Here is an 18,693-nt window from a genome sequence, read left to right as displayed (position 1 = left end):
GTGGCTCTCTTAAGGAGCTGCTTAGAAAAAGTTTTTAGGTTTCTTATTTTCAGTGAGTCCTGCTGGCAACAGGCTCACTGCATCGAGGGACTTAGGGGAGAGAAGTTCAACTCACCTGCGTGCAGGATGGATTGGCTTCTTAGGCTACTGGACACCATTAGCTCCAGAGGGAGTCGGAACACAGGTCTCACCCTGGGGTTCGTCCCGGAGCCGCGCCGCCGACCCCCCTTGCAGATGCTGAAGATTGAAGGTCCAGAAACCGGCGGCAGAAGGCTTTTCAGTCTTCATGAAGGTAGCGCACAGCACTGCAGCTGTGCGCCATTGTTGTCACACACTTCACACCAACGGTCACGGAGGGTGCAGGGCGTTGCTGGGGGCGCCCTGGGCAGCAATGTATAATACCTTATTCTGGCTAAAAATACATCACATATAGCCCCTGGAGGCTATATGGATGTATTTAACCCCTGCCAGGTCTCAGAAAAACGGGAGAAGAAGCCCGCCGAAAAGGGGGCGGGGCCTATTCTCCTCAGCACACAGCGCCATTTTCCCTCACAGAAATGCTGGTGGGAAGGCTCCCAGGCTCTCCTCTGCACTGCACTACAGAAACAGGGTTAAAACAGAGAGGGGGGGGCACTTATTTGGCGATATGTATATATATATATTAAAATGCTATAAGGGAAAAACACTTATATAAAGGTTATCCCTGTATAATATAGCGTTTTTGGTGTGTGCTGGCAAACTCTCCCTCTGTCTCCCCAAAGGGCTAGTGGGGTCCTGTCCTCTATCAGAGCATTCCCTGTGTGTGTGCTGTGTGTCGGTACTTGTGTGTCGACATGTATGAGGACGATGTTGGTGAGGAGGCGGAGCAATTGCCTGTAATGGTGATGTCACTCTCTAGGGAGTCGACACCGGAATGGATGGCTTATTTAAGGAATTACGTGATAATGTCAACACGCTGCAAGGTCGGTTGACGACATGAGACGGCCGGCAAACCAATTAGTACCTGTCCAGGCGTCTAAAACACCGTCAGGGGCGTTAAAACGTCCTTTTACCTCAGTCGGTCGACACAGACACAGACACGGACACTGACTCCAGTGTCGACGGTGAAGAAACAAACGTATTTTCCTTTAGGGCCACACGTTACTTGTTAAGGGCAATGAAGGAGATGTTACATATTTCTGATACTACAAGTACCACAAAAAAGGGTATTATGTGGAGTGTGAAAAAACTACATGTGGTTTTTCCTGAATCAGATAAATTAAATGAAGTGTGTGATGATGCGTGGGTTTCCCCCGATAGAAAATTATTGGCGGTATACCCTTTCCCGCCAGAAGTTATGGCGCGTTGGGAAACACACCTTAGGGTGGATAAGGCGCTCACACGCTTATAAAAACAAGTGGCGTTACCGTCTCCAGATACGGACGCCCTCAAGGAGCCAACTGATAGGAGGTTGGAAAATATCCTAGAAAGTATATACACACATACTGGTGTTATACTGCGACCAGCGATCGCCTCAGCCTGGATGGGCAGCGCTGGGGGGGCTTGGTCGGATTCCCTGACTGGAAATATTGATACCCTTGACAGGGACAGTATTTTATTGACTATAGAGCATTTAAAAGATGCATTTCTATATATGCGAAACTCTGGCATCAAGAGTAAGTGCGATGTCCATATCTGCCAGACGATGTTTATGGACACGACAGTGGTCAGGTGATGCAGATTCCAAACGGCACATGGAAGTATTGCCGTATAAAGGGGAGGAGTTATTTGGGGTCGGTCCATCGGACCTGGTGGCCACGGCAACAGCTAGAAAATCCACCTTTTTTACCCCAAGTCACATCTCAGCAGAAAAGGACATAGTCTTTTCAGCCTCAGTCCTTTCGTCCCCATAATATCTGCCCAGGGATAGAGGTAAGGGAAGAAGACTGCAGCAGGCAGCCCATTCCCAGGAACAGAAGCCTTCCACCGCTTCTGCCAAGTCCTCAGCATGACGCTGGGGCCGTACAAACAGGTGCGGTGGGGGGTCGTCTCAAGAGTTTCAGCACGCAGTGGGCTCACTCGCAAGTGGACCCCTGGATCCTACAAGTAGTATCCCAGGGGTACAGATTGGAAATTCGAGACGTCTCCCCCTCGCAGGTTCCTGAAGTTTGCTTTACCAACGTCTACCTCCGACAGGGAGGCAGTATTGGAAACAATTCACAAGCTGTATTCCCAGCAGGTGATAATCAAAGTACCCCTCCTACAACAAGTAAAGGGGTATTATTCCACACTATATTGTGGTACTGAAGCCAGACGGCTCGGTGAGACCTATTCTAAATGGAGTCACTCAGAGCAGTGATAGCGAACCAGGAAGAAGGGGACTATATGGTGTCCCTGGACATCAAGGATGCTTACCTCCATGTCCAAATTTGCCCTTCTCACAAAGGGTACCTCAGGTTCGTGGTACAAAACTGTCACTATCAGTTTCAGACGCTGCCGTTTGGATTGTCCACGGCACCCCGGGTCTTTACCAAGGTAATGGCCGAAATGATGATTCTTCTTCAAAGAAAAGGCGTCTTAATTATCCCTTACTTGGACGATCTCCTGATAAGGGCAAGGTCCAGAGAACAGTTGGAGGTCTGAGTAGCACTATCTCAAGTAGTTCTACGACAGCACGGGTGGATTCTAAATATTCCAAAATCGCAGCTGTCTCCGACGACACGTCTGCTGTCCCTAGGGATGATTCTGGACACAGTCCAGAAAAAGGTGTTTCTCCCGGAGGAGAAAGCCAGGGAGTTATCCGAGCTAGTCAGGAACCTCCAAAAACCAGGAAAAGTGTCAGTGCATCATTGCACAAGGGTCCTGGGAAAAATGGTGGCTTCTTACGAAGCGATTCCATTCGGCAGATTTCACGCAAGAACTTTTCAGTGGGATCTGCTGGACAAATGGTCCGGATCGCATCTTCAGATGCATCAGCGGATAACCCTGTCTCCAAGGACAAGGGTGTCTCTTCTGTGGTGGCTGCAGAGTGCTCATCTACTAAAGGGCCACAGTTATGCATTCAGGACTGGGTCCTGGTGACCACGGATTCCAGCTTGAAAGGCTGGGGAGCAGTCACACAGGGAAAAAATTTCCAGGGAGTGTGATCAAGTCTGGGGACTTCTCTCCGCATAAATATACTGGAGCTAAGAGCAATTTACAATGCTCTAAGCTTAGCAAGACCTCTGCTTCAAGGTCAGCCGGTATTGATCCAGTGGGACAACATCACGGCAGTCGCCCACGTAAACAGACAGGGCGGCACAAGAAGCAGGAGGACAATGGCAGAAACTGCAAGGATTCTTCGCTGGGCGGAAAATCATGTGATAGCACTGTCAGCAGTTTTCATTCCGGGAGTGGACAACTGGGAAGCAGACTTCCTCAGCACGACCTCCACCCGGGAGAGTGGGGACTTCATCGAGAAGTTTTTTCCACATGATTGTGCACCGTTGGGAAAGACCAAAGGTGGACATGATGGCGTCCCGCCTGAACAAAAAAACTGGACAGGTATTGCGCTAGGTCAAGAGACCCTCAGGCAATAGCTGTGGACGTTCTGGTAACACCATGGGTGTACCAGTCGGTGTATGTGTTCCCTCCTCTGCTTCTCATACCAAAGGTACTGAGAATTATAAGACGTAGAGGAGTAAGAACTATACTCGTGGCTCCGGATGGGCCAAGAAGGACTTGGTACCCGGAACTTCAAGAGATGCTCACAGAGGACTCAGGGCCTCTGCCGATAAGAAGGGACTTGCTTCAGCAAGTACCATGTCTGTTCCAAGACTTACCGCGGCTGCGTTTGACGGCATGGCGGTTGAACGCCGGATCCTAAGGGAAAAAGGCATTCCGGAAGAGGTCATTCCTACCCTGGTCAAAGCCAGGAAGGAGGTGACCGCACAACATTATCACCACATGTGGCGAAAATATGTTGCGTGGTGTGAGGCCAGGAAGGCCCCACGAAGAAATTTCAACTCGGTCGATTCCTGCATTTCCTGCAAACAGGAGTGTCTATGGGCCTCAAATTGGGGTCCATTAAGGTTCAAATTTCGGCCCTGTCGATTTTCTTCCAGAAAGAATTGGCTTCAGTTCCTGAAGTCCAGAAATTTGACAAGGGAGTACAGCATATACAACCCCCTTTTGTGCCTCCAGTGGCACTGTGGGATCTCAACGTAGTCCTGGGATTCCTTCAAATCACGTTGGTTTAAACCGCTCAAATCTGTGGATTTGAAATATCTCACATGGAAAGTGACCATGATGTTGGACCTGGCCTCGGCCAGGCGAGTGTCAGAATTGGCGGCTTTGTCTCACAAAAGCCCATATCTGATTGTCCATTCGGACAGGGCAGAGCTGCGGACTCGTCCCCAGTTCTCCCTAAGGTGGTGTCAGCGTTTCATCTGAACCAGCTTATTGTGGTACCTGCGGCTACTAGAGACTTGGAGGACTCCAAGTTGCTAGATGTTGTCAGGGCCCTGAAAATATAGATTCCAGGACGGCTGGAGTCAGGAAAACTGACTTGCTGTTATCCTGTATGCACCCAAAAAACTGGGTGCTCTTGCTTCTAAGCAGACGATTGCTAGTTGAATGTGTAGTACAATTCAGCTTGCACATTCTGTGGCAGGACTGCCACAGCCAAAATATATAAATGCCCATTCCACAAGGAAGGTGGGCTCATCTTGGGCGACTGCCCGAGGGGTCTCGGCTTTACAACTTTGCCGAGCTGCTACTTGGTCAGGGGCACACCCTGGCTGAGGAGGACCTGGAGTTCTCTCACTCGGTGCTGCAGAGTCATCCGCACTCTCCCGCCCGTTTGGGAGCTTTGGTATAATCCCCATGGTCCTGACGGAGTCCCCAGCATCCACTTAGGACGTCAGAGAAAATAAGATTTTACTTACCGATAAATCTATTTCTCGTAGTCCGTAGTGGATGCTGGGCGCCCATCCCAAGTGCGGATTGTCTGCAATACTTGTACATAGTTATTGTTACAAAAAAATCGGGTTGTTATTGTTGTGAGCCGTCTGTTCAGAGGCTCCTACGTTTGTCATACTGTTAACTGGGTTTAGATCACAAGTTATATGGTGCGATTGGTGTGGCTGGTATGAGTCTTACCCGGGATTCAATATCCTTCCTTATTGTGTACGCTCGTCCGGGCACAGTATCCTAACTGAGGCTTGGAGGAGGGTCATAGGGGGAGGAGCCAGTACACACCACCTGATCCTAAAGCTTTAGTTTTGTGCCCTGTCTCCTGCGGAGCCGCTAATCCCCATGGTCCTGACGGAGTCCCCAGCATCCACTACGGACTACGAGAAATAGATTTATCGGTAAGTAAAATCTTATTTTTAACCCTGTGGATGCGTACTTGGGGGGTCATTCTGACCCGTTCGCTTGCTGCTGTTTATCGCAGCCAAACGAACGGGTCTCTACTGCGCATGCGCCGGTGCCGTAGTGTGCCGGCGCATGCCAGACGGGCGAAAGACGTGGCAGGGCTGCGATCGCTTCTGCCTGATTGACAGGCAGAGGCGGTCGCTGGGCAGAGGGGGCAAAACGGCGTTTCGTAAGTGCGGTCCGGCCAACGCAGGCGTGGCCGGACCGAACGGGGGGCGGGCCGCAGCGGCTGCGTGACGTCACACGCAGCCGCTACGGGCCGGGGAGCGAGGTGTAGCTCCCAGCCAGCACGCTAAAGCTGCGCTGGCCGGGAGTTACTCTTGAAGTGCAAAGGCATTGACATGCGGGGCGGCACTGACATGCGGGTCAGTGTAAATGATCGTAGGTGTGCTAAATTTAGCACAGCTACGATCAACTCGGAATGACCCCCTTGGACCGATCTACACTGGATTCTAGGTGAGTATATTGGGGATTTTTTTTTACAGGTACCCTAATGGATTCTACACTAGGTAAGTATGTGTGAGGGTGTAAATAAACTTTTACATTCACTGTGTGTGTGTGTGTGTGTGTGTGTGTGTGTGTGTGTGTGTGTGTGTGTGTGTGTGTGTGTGTGTGTGTGTGTGTGTGTGTGTCGTCTTTTTTGGGTTATTTCTTTTGTTGTGGAACTACAGCTACCATTTTTAACACTTTCTTTACTTTTATAGACAGAAGCATGCAGAGATCTCACTGATCTGTGCATGCTTCTGAATCAGTAATAAAGAACATGACTTAAAAACCTGATGTTTTTATTACTAAAAATCGCATGTTTCCTTTACTAAAAACCGACAATAATCGCATGGGAATTCCGTTTTAACTTTAAAATTCACACCCCATTACATTTGCGATTTTTAGAAAAAAAAATCACAAGTTACAATTGTGCGATTTGGTGTGCTTTTTTAGACTCCTATAAAATCGCACCCTATTACATTTGCTGTTTTTATTTTGCAACTTACTAGGTGGTGAAAACTAGGAAAAAGTTCTTTTTTTAAGGGCATTTTACAAATTTGTATGTAAACAGTAAAAACAAAAATCACAATCGATACATTTAATGTATCCCAAATTAATCAGACCAATTTATTTTCTGAAATACAATCACTGGCTTTCATTTTTCCTTCATTTATAAAAGTTATAAAAACACCAATGAACTACCTCCAATACTTTTGCTTATGGCTACTAACCACTTTCACACTGTCCTGCTCTCTTATTTGCCACTTTTTGGGGTTCTGGATGATTTCCCCCACTGCAGAATGAATGTATGACATGGGTGTGATTCTGCTCCGTTTTGCCTTATTTTTTGGTTATAAATAAATTGCACATTTCGTATTGTAATCCACAATCACACAGTACGGAACATGCGGTGTGGGTTAATCTGGGAGTATTAGCAGGAAAACTGCAATATTTACAGTGGTGGGAAATGTACAAATAGTGTCATTTAGTTTGGAAATGTGAAATTACTGTATTGTAAGCAACTGTGAATGGGCCAATCACACTACTGATGGAGCAGCAGTTAGACTACCAAAGGCTTTGGGAATCAAGGCTCCAGTGATGTGAACCAAGTCAGATTATAAATTATTTTTGTAACTATTTATTTAGAGATTAATTTAATTTTTTTTTTTTCTGAACATTTTTAATGTATGGTAATGTAAAGGTAACCATAGTTGGCATCTTGACACAAATATTTGAAGATGAGAGCTGTCATCTGTGTAGGTTTTCTTTTACTTTCTTTCTTTTTAAATAAATGGGGGTTGAAAAACTTATATTTTTCCCCCAGTGTTGATAATAAGCAATTTCAAGGGAGAGATGGACAAAAATTAGGGGTGCCCCGGAAAATACCTATATCAGCACTACGTCAGCCTGGTAGCACTACAGCGGGAGAACTTGTTTTGTGGTGTCACTCTGCAAGTGTTAATAATATTTGGCTTTCTGTATAGTTTGTTCAAAATTTATTGTGTCAACATGGTTGTAATGTCGACATTCATTGGGTGGAATTCAAATGTTTGAAAAGTCTGTTGGGTGTCTGTTTTTTCCTGTCTATTAGATAGGGGGGAAAAAGACTCCCAACTGACGTTTCAAACATTTGAATCTCCCCCAGTATGTCTACACTGACTAAATGTTGACTTGATTAGAATGGTGAAAAAATGTTCCTGATAGTCTAGTGGTTACGTACCCGATTTCTCTGGTCCAGCGGCTCCAGTGATGTCTACCAGGTCTGGTGATCAACCTATGGTGACTTACGGCATGTTCCTGTGTTTGTGCTGGCAGTATAGCTAGCATCTAAAACTCCCCCTAGTGCATAACCCAAACCCGTTCCTTCCATGCCGACATGTTCCATGTTGGCTTTTCAACAATGCGTGTCGACATTATGACTGTCTGCATTGTAAATATTGACATAATGTCTGCATCACTAATATTACTGATTATCCACAATAGGCCAGTATACTAAATTGAATGACATCATTATATAGCTGGATTTTATAGTCTCATTTGGCCAGTTTATTATTGTTTAATGTAACATGTCACCTTACTAATATCATCATCTTGTATATCTTTCTTGACACAGTTTTTGTCCTTATATTCCTTTTCTTTCCTTTCAGCACAAAGGTGGTCTTTTATGTGAAGAATCAGCCCCCTCACTTGGTCATGAATGGTTACCAGGTTGCCTGCACACTTCGCAATGAACTGCGCAAACAACAGAGTGATTTCCTCATCTTCAGAGCACTTGAGATTGACACATTCAGTGAGTGAGCAATAGAGTATATGTACATTTCAAAGTCAGATGTGTGATTTGTGCATGTGGGTTGTCCAGTCTTATGTTCCTTCCTAAACAGATAAAAGCCCATTCAATTCCCAACCACTGAAGCCAGAATGATTTTTAGTAGCAAGCGTGTAGGGTTAACAATCTACAAAATTTACTTAACAATGGCTATTGGTGCCTGGAGAGCTTCTAGTGCTTTCCTGGACTATTCGCTATTCAACATGCCTGGTCTCTTTATTTTTCTCCTTCCTTCATATGAGGGACACTGCTTGTGCTCTAGGGGGTTGTTGACTCATGGCTACTGCGAAATGGCAGCCATGAGGAGGGCGACTCCCATTGATGGCCACGGAGGAGGAGGCAGATGCAGAGGCTGCCCACATTGAGGTACCCTGGTGAATCCACCCGCCGGGATGTGGCAGCTGGTTCTACCGCTCAGTGGTGGTCCAGCGGCAGAGGCCTCATGAAAGGTCCCCACACATTAGAACAACTCGCAAACGGGTTATGTCGCAACGATTTCCCTTGAACTCCACAGCAGTCCCAGACTCGCGATATGGTGCATACACATAAGATAGATCTTTAAGATCTGGAAAAGGTCTGAGGAGTGGCAATATCCAGGAGCATGCTATTGTTGACGATAGCTTCAGATCTTGCCTGCAGCAGTGAAGATTTGAAGATACAGCAAATGGCCAGCGGGAGCGCACATTATCGTTACTGAAAGGTACACGATTTGCACTTTTATTAACGATCAATTGATCCGATGTGTCGAAATCGCGCACACTGTGTACAATATAGTTCTAATGTGTGGGGGCCTTAAGAGTGAGAGAGTGTGCTCCGACTGCTACTTCCAGGATGTGTGCGGAGTGCAGCCCTGGTGGAATCTTGTGCACTCTCTATGTATGCAAAACTGATACCTGTTAAAAATAAAGTCTGCAGGTAGCAAGAAGTTCATCTGGACCAAAATACCCCACTTACTGAAACGCCCTTTCAGTTGGCTGGATCTATGGACCCTACTGAAAGGGTAAGGATGACTATCACTCGGAGGAGATGCAGCACATGGTACAGTACAACACCTGAAAGGAAGAACAGTTGATGACTGCTGTGAAGCTCCTCTCCTTCCATTCCTCTTAGGGACTTCACGTTGCTAAAAGTCTGGGATAACCATCTGATAACTTTTCTTATTTATATTCAAATATGTACTTGTTTTTCTATATGTATTTTGTGTAAATACGAAGAATAATACTGCTTTGTGGAATTATCTCCTAATTTTGATAAAATGCCAAAAAAGGGAATAGTTCCCTGGCAAAATAGTTCCATGGAGTTCACATCATTTTTGTACACATTGTCAGTCTAAATTACTTAGTGGGGACCTGCATGTTTCTGTGCTGCCTGCAAGGACGCTCATGAATCCCCAACCAGATGCGGATGTTCTAGCTGGCTCTGGGGAAGAACCAGCTTGAGTTAAGTCCTTGGCTTGATATATAGGGGGTCATTCCGACCCGATCGCTCGCTGCAGTTTATCGCAGCGCAGCAATCGGGTCGGAACTGCGCATGCGCCGACGATGAAGTGCGCCGGCGCATGCCAGCCGTCATTGCCTAGCGATCGCCTCTGAGGCAGAAGCAGTCGCTGGGCGGGAGGGGGCTGGACTGGGCGTTAAGCCGCCGTTTAGGGTGCGCGGTCCGGACAACGCAGCCGTGGCTGGACCATTGGGGAGGGGCGGGCCGCGGAGGCTGCATGACGTCACACGCAGCCGCTGCGACCCGGGGCAGCGAAGAGGTTCTCCCAGCCAGCCGCAGGAGCTGCCCTGGCCGGGAGTAACTCCTGAGATGCAAAAGCATCGCCGCTGTGCGATGCTTTCGCATTTCTGCGAGGGGCACTAACATGCGGGATGGACTAGCCCTGTGCTGTGCGTCCCCCCCCCCCCCCCCCGCATGTCTGAGTGCCTGAACGTAGCTGTGCTAAATTTAGCACAGCTACGATCAACTCGGAATGACCCCATAGTTTCAGTTATGAGAGAGGAACTGTCTAGTGTTGTGTCAAGCCAGAGTAATAGGTACCCTTATAGTGTCATCTACCATGGCTTAAGAGGTCCTTTCTTATGGGTAATGTGGGTCCGGGACCACGGAGTCCTTGGAAGTTCCATCGGGGCCAAGGCAATGGAGAGGACTGCTTTAGGTCTTGAAAAGACTTAAATTTCTCTTGAGAGATTATTGTCTTCTACTGGGCCAAAAATGTGTAAGCGACATTTATTGGAACATACTCACTTGTCTGATGTTTCTTCGGATGAGGAAGAACATCAGGATTATTCTGGTTTAGAGGATCCAGTATCTTTAATGGAGGAAGGAGAAAGATTTTCAAGGGGTAGATGTTTTGTCCAGAGCAGTTCATCTGGTCTTGACTTTAGGACTGTAGAAAATCAGGAGGTTCCCTCCGATTATTTATTCAACCCTCCAGGAGAGATGCCAAATTTTGTGACGCTGGGTCTGTGAGACCCGTTTTGGATTTCTGCGTTGATTTTGAAATTCTATGGATATTGATCAGGAATGGAAATCGAAACCGCTTGTTAATCTCCAACTATTAATTGTTTTATTAATTCGCCCAGAAAACATTACTGTTTATTAAATTTCCTGTCCAATATTTTTTTTAAGCATTCCTCATACATACGTTTTGAATGCTCCATACTAAGAAAAATGTTACATTTTTCACTGTAGTTTTTCTTATCCTTGTTGATGCATTTGCTGCATCTTCCTCGTTTTCCTGGCTGTGGCAATTTTTCCTTACAAAAGTTACTTCAGTACTGACGCTGGGTTTCTCAGACCCGGCAGACAAAGGAAACATAAAAAGGAGCAAGCCCCAGTCTTTCCAACTTTTTGTCTTTTTGGAGAAATTTTTAAGGAAAGCCTGGTTTAAACCTGACACTAAGTTTCAGATACCAAAGGAGCTCAAGTAGCCTTATCCCTTCAGCAAGGATAACACTAAAGCTTGGGAATTTTCCTCCCAAGGTGGAAGCCCCTATTACCAGACTAGCCAGGGCAACTCTCATTCCTGCGGTTCAGTTAGTATCGCTCAAAGATCCAGCTGATTGGAAAAATTAGTCTATTCTAAAGACTATTTTCTCTTACGTCCGAGAGGATACTGGGGATCCATTTAGTACCATGGGGTATAGACGGGTCCACTAGGAGCCATGGGCACTTTAAGATTTTGATAGTGTGAACTGGCTCCTCCCTCTATGCCCCTCCTAACAGACTCAGTTTAGAAAATGTGCCTGGAGGAGTCGGTCACGCTTATGGAAGCTCCTGAAGAGTTTTCTGCATTTATTTTTCTGTTTGTTATTTTCAGGCAGGACTGGATGGCACCAGCCTGCCTGCTTCGTGGGACTTGGGGAAGGAACGGTCCAACCTCTTGAAGGGTTAATGGTCCCGTTCCCCGCTGACAGGACACTAGCTCCTGAGGGAACTATTCGCAAGCCCCACCACGGCGAGCGTACATTCCCGCAGCACGCCGCCACCCCTAACAGAGCCAGTAGAGTGGTGAGTACTAAGCCAGCATCCCGGTTAGCAGGTCGCCGGCCATTGTGGCGGCATGAGGGTACGGAGACACACGGCTTCTAACCTGGGCGGATTGCGTCTCCAAACTCTGTACACAACTGCATCTCAGTACACTGTACACGGTACCCACACTGGCAAACAAAGCCTTAAAACAGATCTGTCTCGATTTTAAGCACAAATTACCTCAGCCAGTATAAAAAAGCGAGATGACCGCACGCCATTGAGGGGGCGGGGCTTCACTATGAGCAGATCCAGCAGCTCACCAACGCCATTTTCTCTGTGCAGTGGACACAGACGCTGACTGAAAGGGACGCGCAGCTCCTCCGGTGTGACTCCAGATTACCTCAGCTGTACCAGGGGGACATAGCAGGGGGGAAGCGATTGTTAGTGTACTAAATCCCCAAACTGGGTACTTAGTCTGCGACCCGGCTAAGCTTGGCATTAGCAATAAGGGCGCTGTGTGCTGGCTCCAAAATATCTCTGTGTCTCCCTGGAAGGGTTCATTGTGGGTTAATTGTGCTTTTAACCTTTTCCTGTGTGTGTGCTGTCACATTTACAATATGTCAGGCAAAGAGTGCGTTTTATGTATGGCAGTGTTCTTCTTCCCCCAAGTAGCTCACTACTATGTGCTTAGTGTAGTGCAGTGTAGTGCACCTTCCCAGGCAGGCGGGGCTGAACCAGCGTGGCTGGATTCCATTAAAGGAATGATTTCCGATATCTCTAATAAATTGTCCTGCAATGAGAAAGAGACGCAATACTTAAGACAATCTGTGGATGAGATTATGAACAGAGACTCAGGGGTAAATTTACTAAGGTCCCGATTTTGACCGAGATGCCGTTTTTTCATCAAAGTGTCATCTCGGTAATTTACTAAGCAATAATCACGGCAGTGATGAGGGCATTCGTAATTTTTTGGAAGTCCAACAAAAAAAATTACGAATGAATACACCATCGGTCAAAACGCGGCTGTTTAAGTATGAATCTCGGTCATTTACTAAGAAGTGCAAAGCAAAAAAAAACACTGCCGTGAAAAATTACAACTCGTAAAAAAGTGCTTAAAAAAAACAGACCTGCTTTTTTTATCCGTGATTGGATAGGCATGCACGGATCCATGAGATCCGTGCATGTATATCAGTGGGAAGGGGTGGGAAAGTGATTATTTTCTCCAAAAAAATTGCGTGGGGTCCCCCCTCCTAAGCATAACCAGCCTCGGGCTCTTTGAGCCGATCCTGGTTGCAGAAATATGGGGGAAAAAATTACAGGGGTTCCCCCATATTTAAGCAACCAGCATCGGGCTCTGCGCCTGGTCCTGGTTCCAAAAATACGGGGGACAAAAAGAGTAGGGGTCCCCCGTATTTTTAAAACCAGCACCGGGCTCCACTAGCTGGACAGATAATGCCACAGCCGGGGGTCACTTTTATATAGTGCCCTGCGGCTGTGGCATCAAAAATCCAACTAGTCACCCCTGGCCGGGGTACCCTGGGGGAGTGGGGACCCCTTCAATCAAGGGGTCCCCCCCCCCAGCCACCCAAGGGCCAGGGGTGAAGCCCGAGGCTGTCCCCCCCATCCAATTGGCTGCGGATGGGGGGCTGATAGCCTTTTGTGAAAATGAAAAGATATTGTTTTTAGTAGCAGTACTACAAGGCCCAGCAAGCCTCCCCCGCATGCTGGTACTTGGAGAACCACAAGTACCAGCATGCGGCGGAAAAACGGGCCCGCTGGTACCTGTAGTACTATTACTAAAAAAATACCCAAAAAAAGACAAGACACACACACCGTGAAAGTAAAGATTTATTACATACATGCACACAAACATACATACATACTTACCTTATGTTCACACGCAGGTCGGTCCTCTTCTCCAGTAGAATCCAAGGGGTACCTGTTGAATAAATTCTACTCACCAGATCCAGGGTCCCAGGGTCCTCGGGGCAACCATTTGTAATCCAGGTACTTGAATAAAATAACAAAACGGATACCCGAGCCACGAACTGAAAGGGGCCCCATGTTTTCACATGGGACTCCTTTCCCCGAATGCCAGAAACCCACTCTGACTGATGTCTAAGTGGGTTTCTTCAGCCAATCAGGGAGCGCCACGTTGTAGCACCCTCCTGATCGGCTGTGTGCTCCTGTACTGAGTGACAGGCGGCACACGGCAGTGTTACAATGTAGCGCCTATGCGCTCCATTGTAACCAATGGTGGGAACTTTCTGCTCAGCGGTGACGTCACTTTAGGTCAACCGCAGGGCAGAAAGTTCCCACCATTGGTTACAATGGAGCGCATAGGCGCTACATTGTAACACAGCCGTGTGCCGCCTGTCACTCAGTACAGGAGCACACAGCCGATCAGGAGAGTGCTACAACGTGGCGCTTCCTGATTGGCTGAAGAAACCCACTTAGACATCAGTCAGAGTGGGTTTCTGGCATTCGGGGAAAGGAGTCCCATGTGAAAACATGGGGCCCCTTTCAGTTCGTGGCTCGGGTATCCGTTTTGTTATTTTATTCAAGTACCTGGATTACAAATGGTTGCCCCGAGGACCCTGGGACCCTGGATCTGGTGAGTAGAATTTATTCAACAGGTACCCCTTGGATTCTACTGGAGAAGAGGACCGACCTGCGTGTGACCATAAGGTAAGTATGTATGTATGTTTGTGTGCATGTATGTAATAAATCTTTACTTTCACGGTGTGTGTGTCTTGTCTTTTTTTGGGTATTTTTTTAGTAATAGTACTACAGGTACCAGCGGGCCCGTTTTTACGCCGCATGCTGGTACTTGTGGTTCTCCAAGTACCAGCATGCGGGGGAGGCTTGCTGGGCCTTGTAGTACTGCTACTAAAAACAATATCTTTTCATTTTCACAAAAGACTATCAGCCCCCCATCCGCAGCCAATTGGATGGGGGGGACAGCCTCGGGCTTCACCCCTGGCCCTTGGGTGTGGCATTATCTGTGGCATTATCTGTCCAGCTAGTGGAGCCCGGTGCTGGTTTTAAAAATACGGGGGACCCCTACTCTTTTTGTCCCCCGTATTTTTGGAACCAGGACCAGGCGCAGAGCCCGATGCTGGTTGCTTAAATATGGGGGAACCCATGTCATTTTTTTCCCCATATTTCTGCAACCAGGATCGGCTCAAAGAGCCCGAGGCTGGTTATGCTTAGGAGGGGGGACCCCACGCAATTTTTTTTTAAGTTTTACAGTGTTTATTTAAAAAAAAAAAAAAAAATGAACCCCAGCACGGATCACACAGATGCGGCCGAGGTTCATTGTGATAAAGCCGGCAGTGTTTTGCTAATCACTGCCGTAAAAAACGGGAAAAAAACACGAATGACATCGACATCGGAACAAATGAGAAATGCGAATACGACAGCTTAGTAAATTAGGCGTAATAAATTCAAAAAGTTGCAGTTTTACACTTTCGATGTCATTCGTGATTGAACTTTGACCTTTTTCCGAAAATTACGAATGTTAGTAAATTTACCCCTCAGTCCCCAAACAAGCATCTCCCAAATAGAGGCTCTTATAGAAGCTATCAGAGACGTTCTGCAAATTCCTGATAAGGTGACAGAGGAGTGTGAGGAATCTTATTTTAATGTAAAAAAGAAGTCCTCTGTCACTTTGCCTGTTTCAAAGGAATTGAATACCCTATTTGAAGAACCGTGGGTTAATCCTGATAAGGAATTTAAAATCCCTAAAAGGTTACTCTCATCTTTTCCTTATCCTCCTCAGGATAGGAAAAAATGGGAAAGTCCACTGATAGTGGATGCATCTGTGTCCAGGTTGTCACAGAAGATTGTGTTACCTGTCCCTGAAAGACACGGCTGATCGTAAGATTGAGACTACACTCAAATCCTTGTACACAGCTGCTGGGGTGGCTCAGAGACCCACTATGGCATGTGCGTGGATTACTAAAGCAATAGCTAAATGGTCGGGTAACCTCATTGAACGGTTGGATTCCTTATCTAGGGGGCAGATTGTGTTACTCCTGCAACATATACAGGACTCTGCAAACTTTATGGTGGAAGCCATAAAAGAAGTAGATTTGCTTAATGCACGCACCGCTGCTATGGCAGTGTCAGCACGTATGGGTTTATGGTTACGCCAGTGGACTGCGGACTCCAGGAAAGGAGTGGAAGGTCTACCATTCACAGGAGTGGCCTTATTTGGAGATGAACTAGACAAATGGATCTCCAAAGCTACTGCGGGTAAGTCCACATATCTTCCTTCTGCTTCTCCCCCAACCAGGAAGACCTACTCAGGACCTACTCTACAGTCCATTTGGACTGCCAAGTTTAAGGGCAAAGCCAGAGGATCTTCTACAGCCAACAGAGGCGCTATAGGTAAACCACACAAACCCGCAACTGCCGGTTCTCAGGAACAGTGCTCCAGCTCTGCTTCCGCAAAGCCTTCAGCATGACGGTGGACTGCGATGCCTAGAAGACTGGCAGGTGGGAGCCCGACTAAAAAATTTCAGTCACATCTGGACAACATCATGCCAGGATCCCTGGGTCATAGATCTTATTTCCCAGGGCTACAGACTGACGTTTTAGGAGCTCCCACCTCACAGATTCTTCAAATCAGGCTTACCAGTTTCACAAGAGGCAAGTATAACCTTACAGGATGCCATTCAAAAACTGGTACAGACTCAGGTCATTGTTCCTGTTCCACCTCATCTCCAAAACAAGGGATATTATTCCAACTTGTTTCTGGTACCGAAACTGGACGATTCGGTAAGGCCGATTTTGAATCTAAAATCGTTGAACCCGTACTTACGAGTGTTCAAATTCAAGATGGAGTCCCTGAGAGTGGTGATCTCAGGTCTGGAGGAGGAAGAATTCCTAGTGTCTCTGGATATCAAGGATGCGTACCTTCACATTCCGATCTGGCCGCCTCACCAGGCTTCTCTACGCTCTGCACTACAGGACTGTCACTACCAGTTCCAGGCCCTGCCCTTTGGTCTCTCCACGGCACAGAGGGTGTTCACCAAGGTGATGGCAGAGATGATGTTTCTCCTTCGCAAGCAGGGAGTGAACATAATTCCGTACATGGACGATCTTCTGATAAAGGCACCGTCCAGGGAGAGGTTGTTTAACAGCATTGGTCTCACAACCAAACTACTCCTGGATCACGGGTGGATTCTAAATCTTCCGAAATCTCACTTAGAACCAACTCTGAGGCTCCCATTTCTGGGAATAATACTGGACACACAGTCGCAGAAAGTTTTTCTTCCGCTGGAAAAGGCATTGGTAATCCAGTCGATGGTTCGGGATGTCCTGAAGCCAACCCGGATATTGGTGCATCTATGCATTCGCCTTGGGGAAAATGTTGGCCTCTTACGAGGCTCTTCAGTACGAAAGGTTTCATGCAATACCCTTCCAGCTCGATCTGTTGGACAAATGGTTCCGATCACATCTTCACATGCACCAGAGGATCCGTCTGTCGCCAAAGGCCAGGATCTCCCTTCTGTGGTGGCTACAGACTTCTCACCTACTCGAGAGCTGACGGTTCGGGATTCACTATTGAATTCTGCTAACCACAGACGCAAGCCTCAGAGGTTGGGGAGCAGTCAACCAGGGGCTGCAGTTTCAAGGAAGATGCTAAAGTCAGGAAGTTGTTCTTCCAATCAACATTCTGGAGCTCAGGGCTATTTACAACGCCCTTCTGCAGGCCTCATATCTTCTTCAAGATCGGGCCATTCAGGTCCAGTCGGACAATGTGACGGCAGTGACTTAGTAAAGCGGCAGGGCGAAACGAAGAGCAGAGCAGCAATGTCAGAGGTGTCAAGAATTCTTCTCTGGGCAGAAAAACACGCTGCGGCGTTGTCGGCTGTCTTCATTCTGGGAGTAGACAACTGGGACACGTCGATGGGGATATCCACAAATTGACATGATGGCCTCTCGTCTCAACAAGAAGCTTGAGCGGTATTTTTCCAGGTCGAGAGACCCACAGGCAGTGGCGGTAGATGCACTGACGACTCCATGGGTCTATCAGATGGTGTACGTGTTTCCTCCACTTCCTCTGATCCCAAGAATTCTGAAAAGAATAAGCAGCAAAAAGATTCAAGCAATTCTCATTGCTCCGCACTGGCCAAGCAGGGCCTGGTACGCGGACCTTCTGGAGATGCTCCTGGAAGATCCGTGGCCTCTACCTCTTCACGAGGATCTTCTGCAACAGGGCCCGTTCATCTATCAAGACTTACCATGGCTACGTTTGACGGCATGGAAGTTGAACGGCTGATTCTAGCCAGGAGAGGCATCCCTGACAAGGTCATCCTGACTATGATCCAAGCCAACGTCTAAACATTACCACCATATTTGGAAGAAATACTCTTCTTGGGAAAATATTCTGCGGTGGAATTTCATCTGGGACGTTTTTTGCTTTTTCTGCAGTCGGGTGTGGATGTGGGCCTACGTCTAGGCTCCATAAAAGTCCAGATTTCAGCCTTGTCCACTTTCTTTCAGAAACAATTGGCTTCTCTCATTGAGGTCCAGACGTTCTTGAAAGGGGTTCTGCACATCCAACCTCCATTTGGATCTCAATTTGGTGCTGCAGTTTCTCCAATCGGACTGGTTTGAACCGTTACAGGAGGTAGACGTAAAATATCTTACGTGGAAGATCGCCACACTGTTGTCCTTAGCTTCAACAAGACATGTGTCGGAGCTGGGGGCATTGTCTTACAAGAGCCCCTATTTAATTTTCCATGAGGACAGAGCTGAACTCAGGACTTGTCAGCAATTTCTTCCTAAGGTGGTGTCTGCGTTTCACATCAACCAACCTATTGTGTTTCCAGTTGTTACCGACACCTCTGTTACTTCAAAGTCTTTGGATGTTGTGAGGGCTTTGAAGGTATATGTCAAGCGAACAGCTCGTCACAGAAAATCGGACTCGCTGTTTGTTCTTCATGATCCCAATAAAATTGGGTGTCCTGCATCAAAGCAGTCCATTGCACTCTGGATCAGGCTTA

The 18,693-nt window shown here is 47.2% G+C and overlaps 1 protein-coding gene across 2 annotated transcripts in view; it reads left to right on the top strand.

Annotated features, from left to right (window-relative positions):
- The window catches only part of KIAA0319L (KIAA0319 like), a 295,721-nt gene that overhangs the window by 266,015 nt on the left and 11,013 nt on the right, over positions 1–18,693 (top strand). For both annotated transcript variants that reach the window (XM_063954443.1, XM_063954442.1), the window contains exon 18: positions 8,028–8,170. In XM_063954443.1, the coding sequence (XP_063810513.1) occupies positions 8,028–8,170 (143 nt within the window). The remainder of the gene's footprint in view (positions 1–8,027; positions 8,171–18,693) is intronic.

This window comes from Pseudophryne corroboree, chromosome 2 (assembly GCF_028390025.1).
Source record: "Pseudophryne corroboree isolate aPseCor3 chromosome 2, aPseCor3.hap2, whole genome shotgun sequence".
NCBI lineage: Eukaryota > Metazoa > Chordata > Amphibia > Anura > Myobatrachidae > Pseudophryne > Pseudophryne corroboree.
The sequence above is the reverse complement of the archived record's forward strand: the minus strand, read 5'-3'. Positions and strand labels throughout refer to the sequence as shown.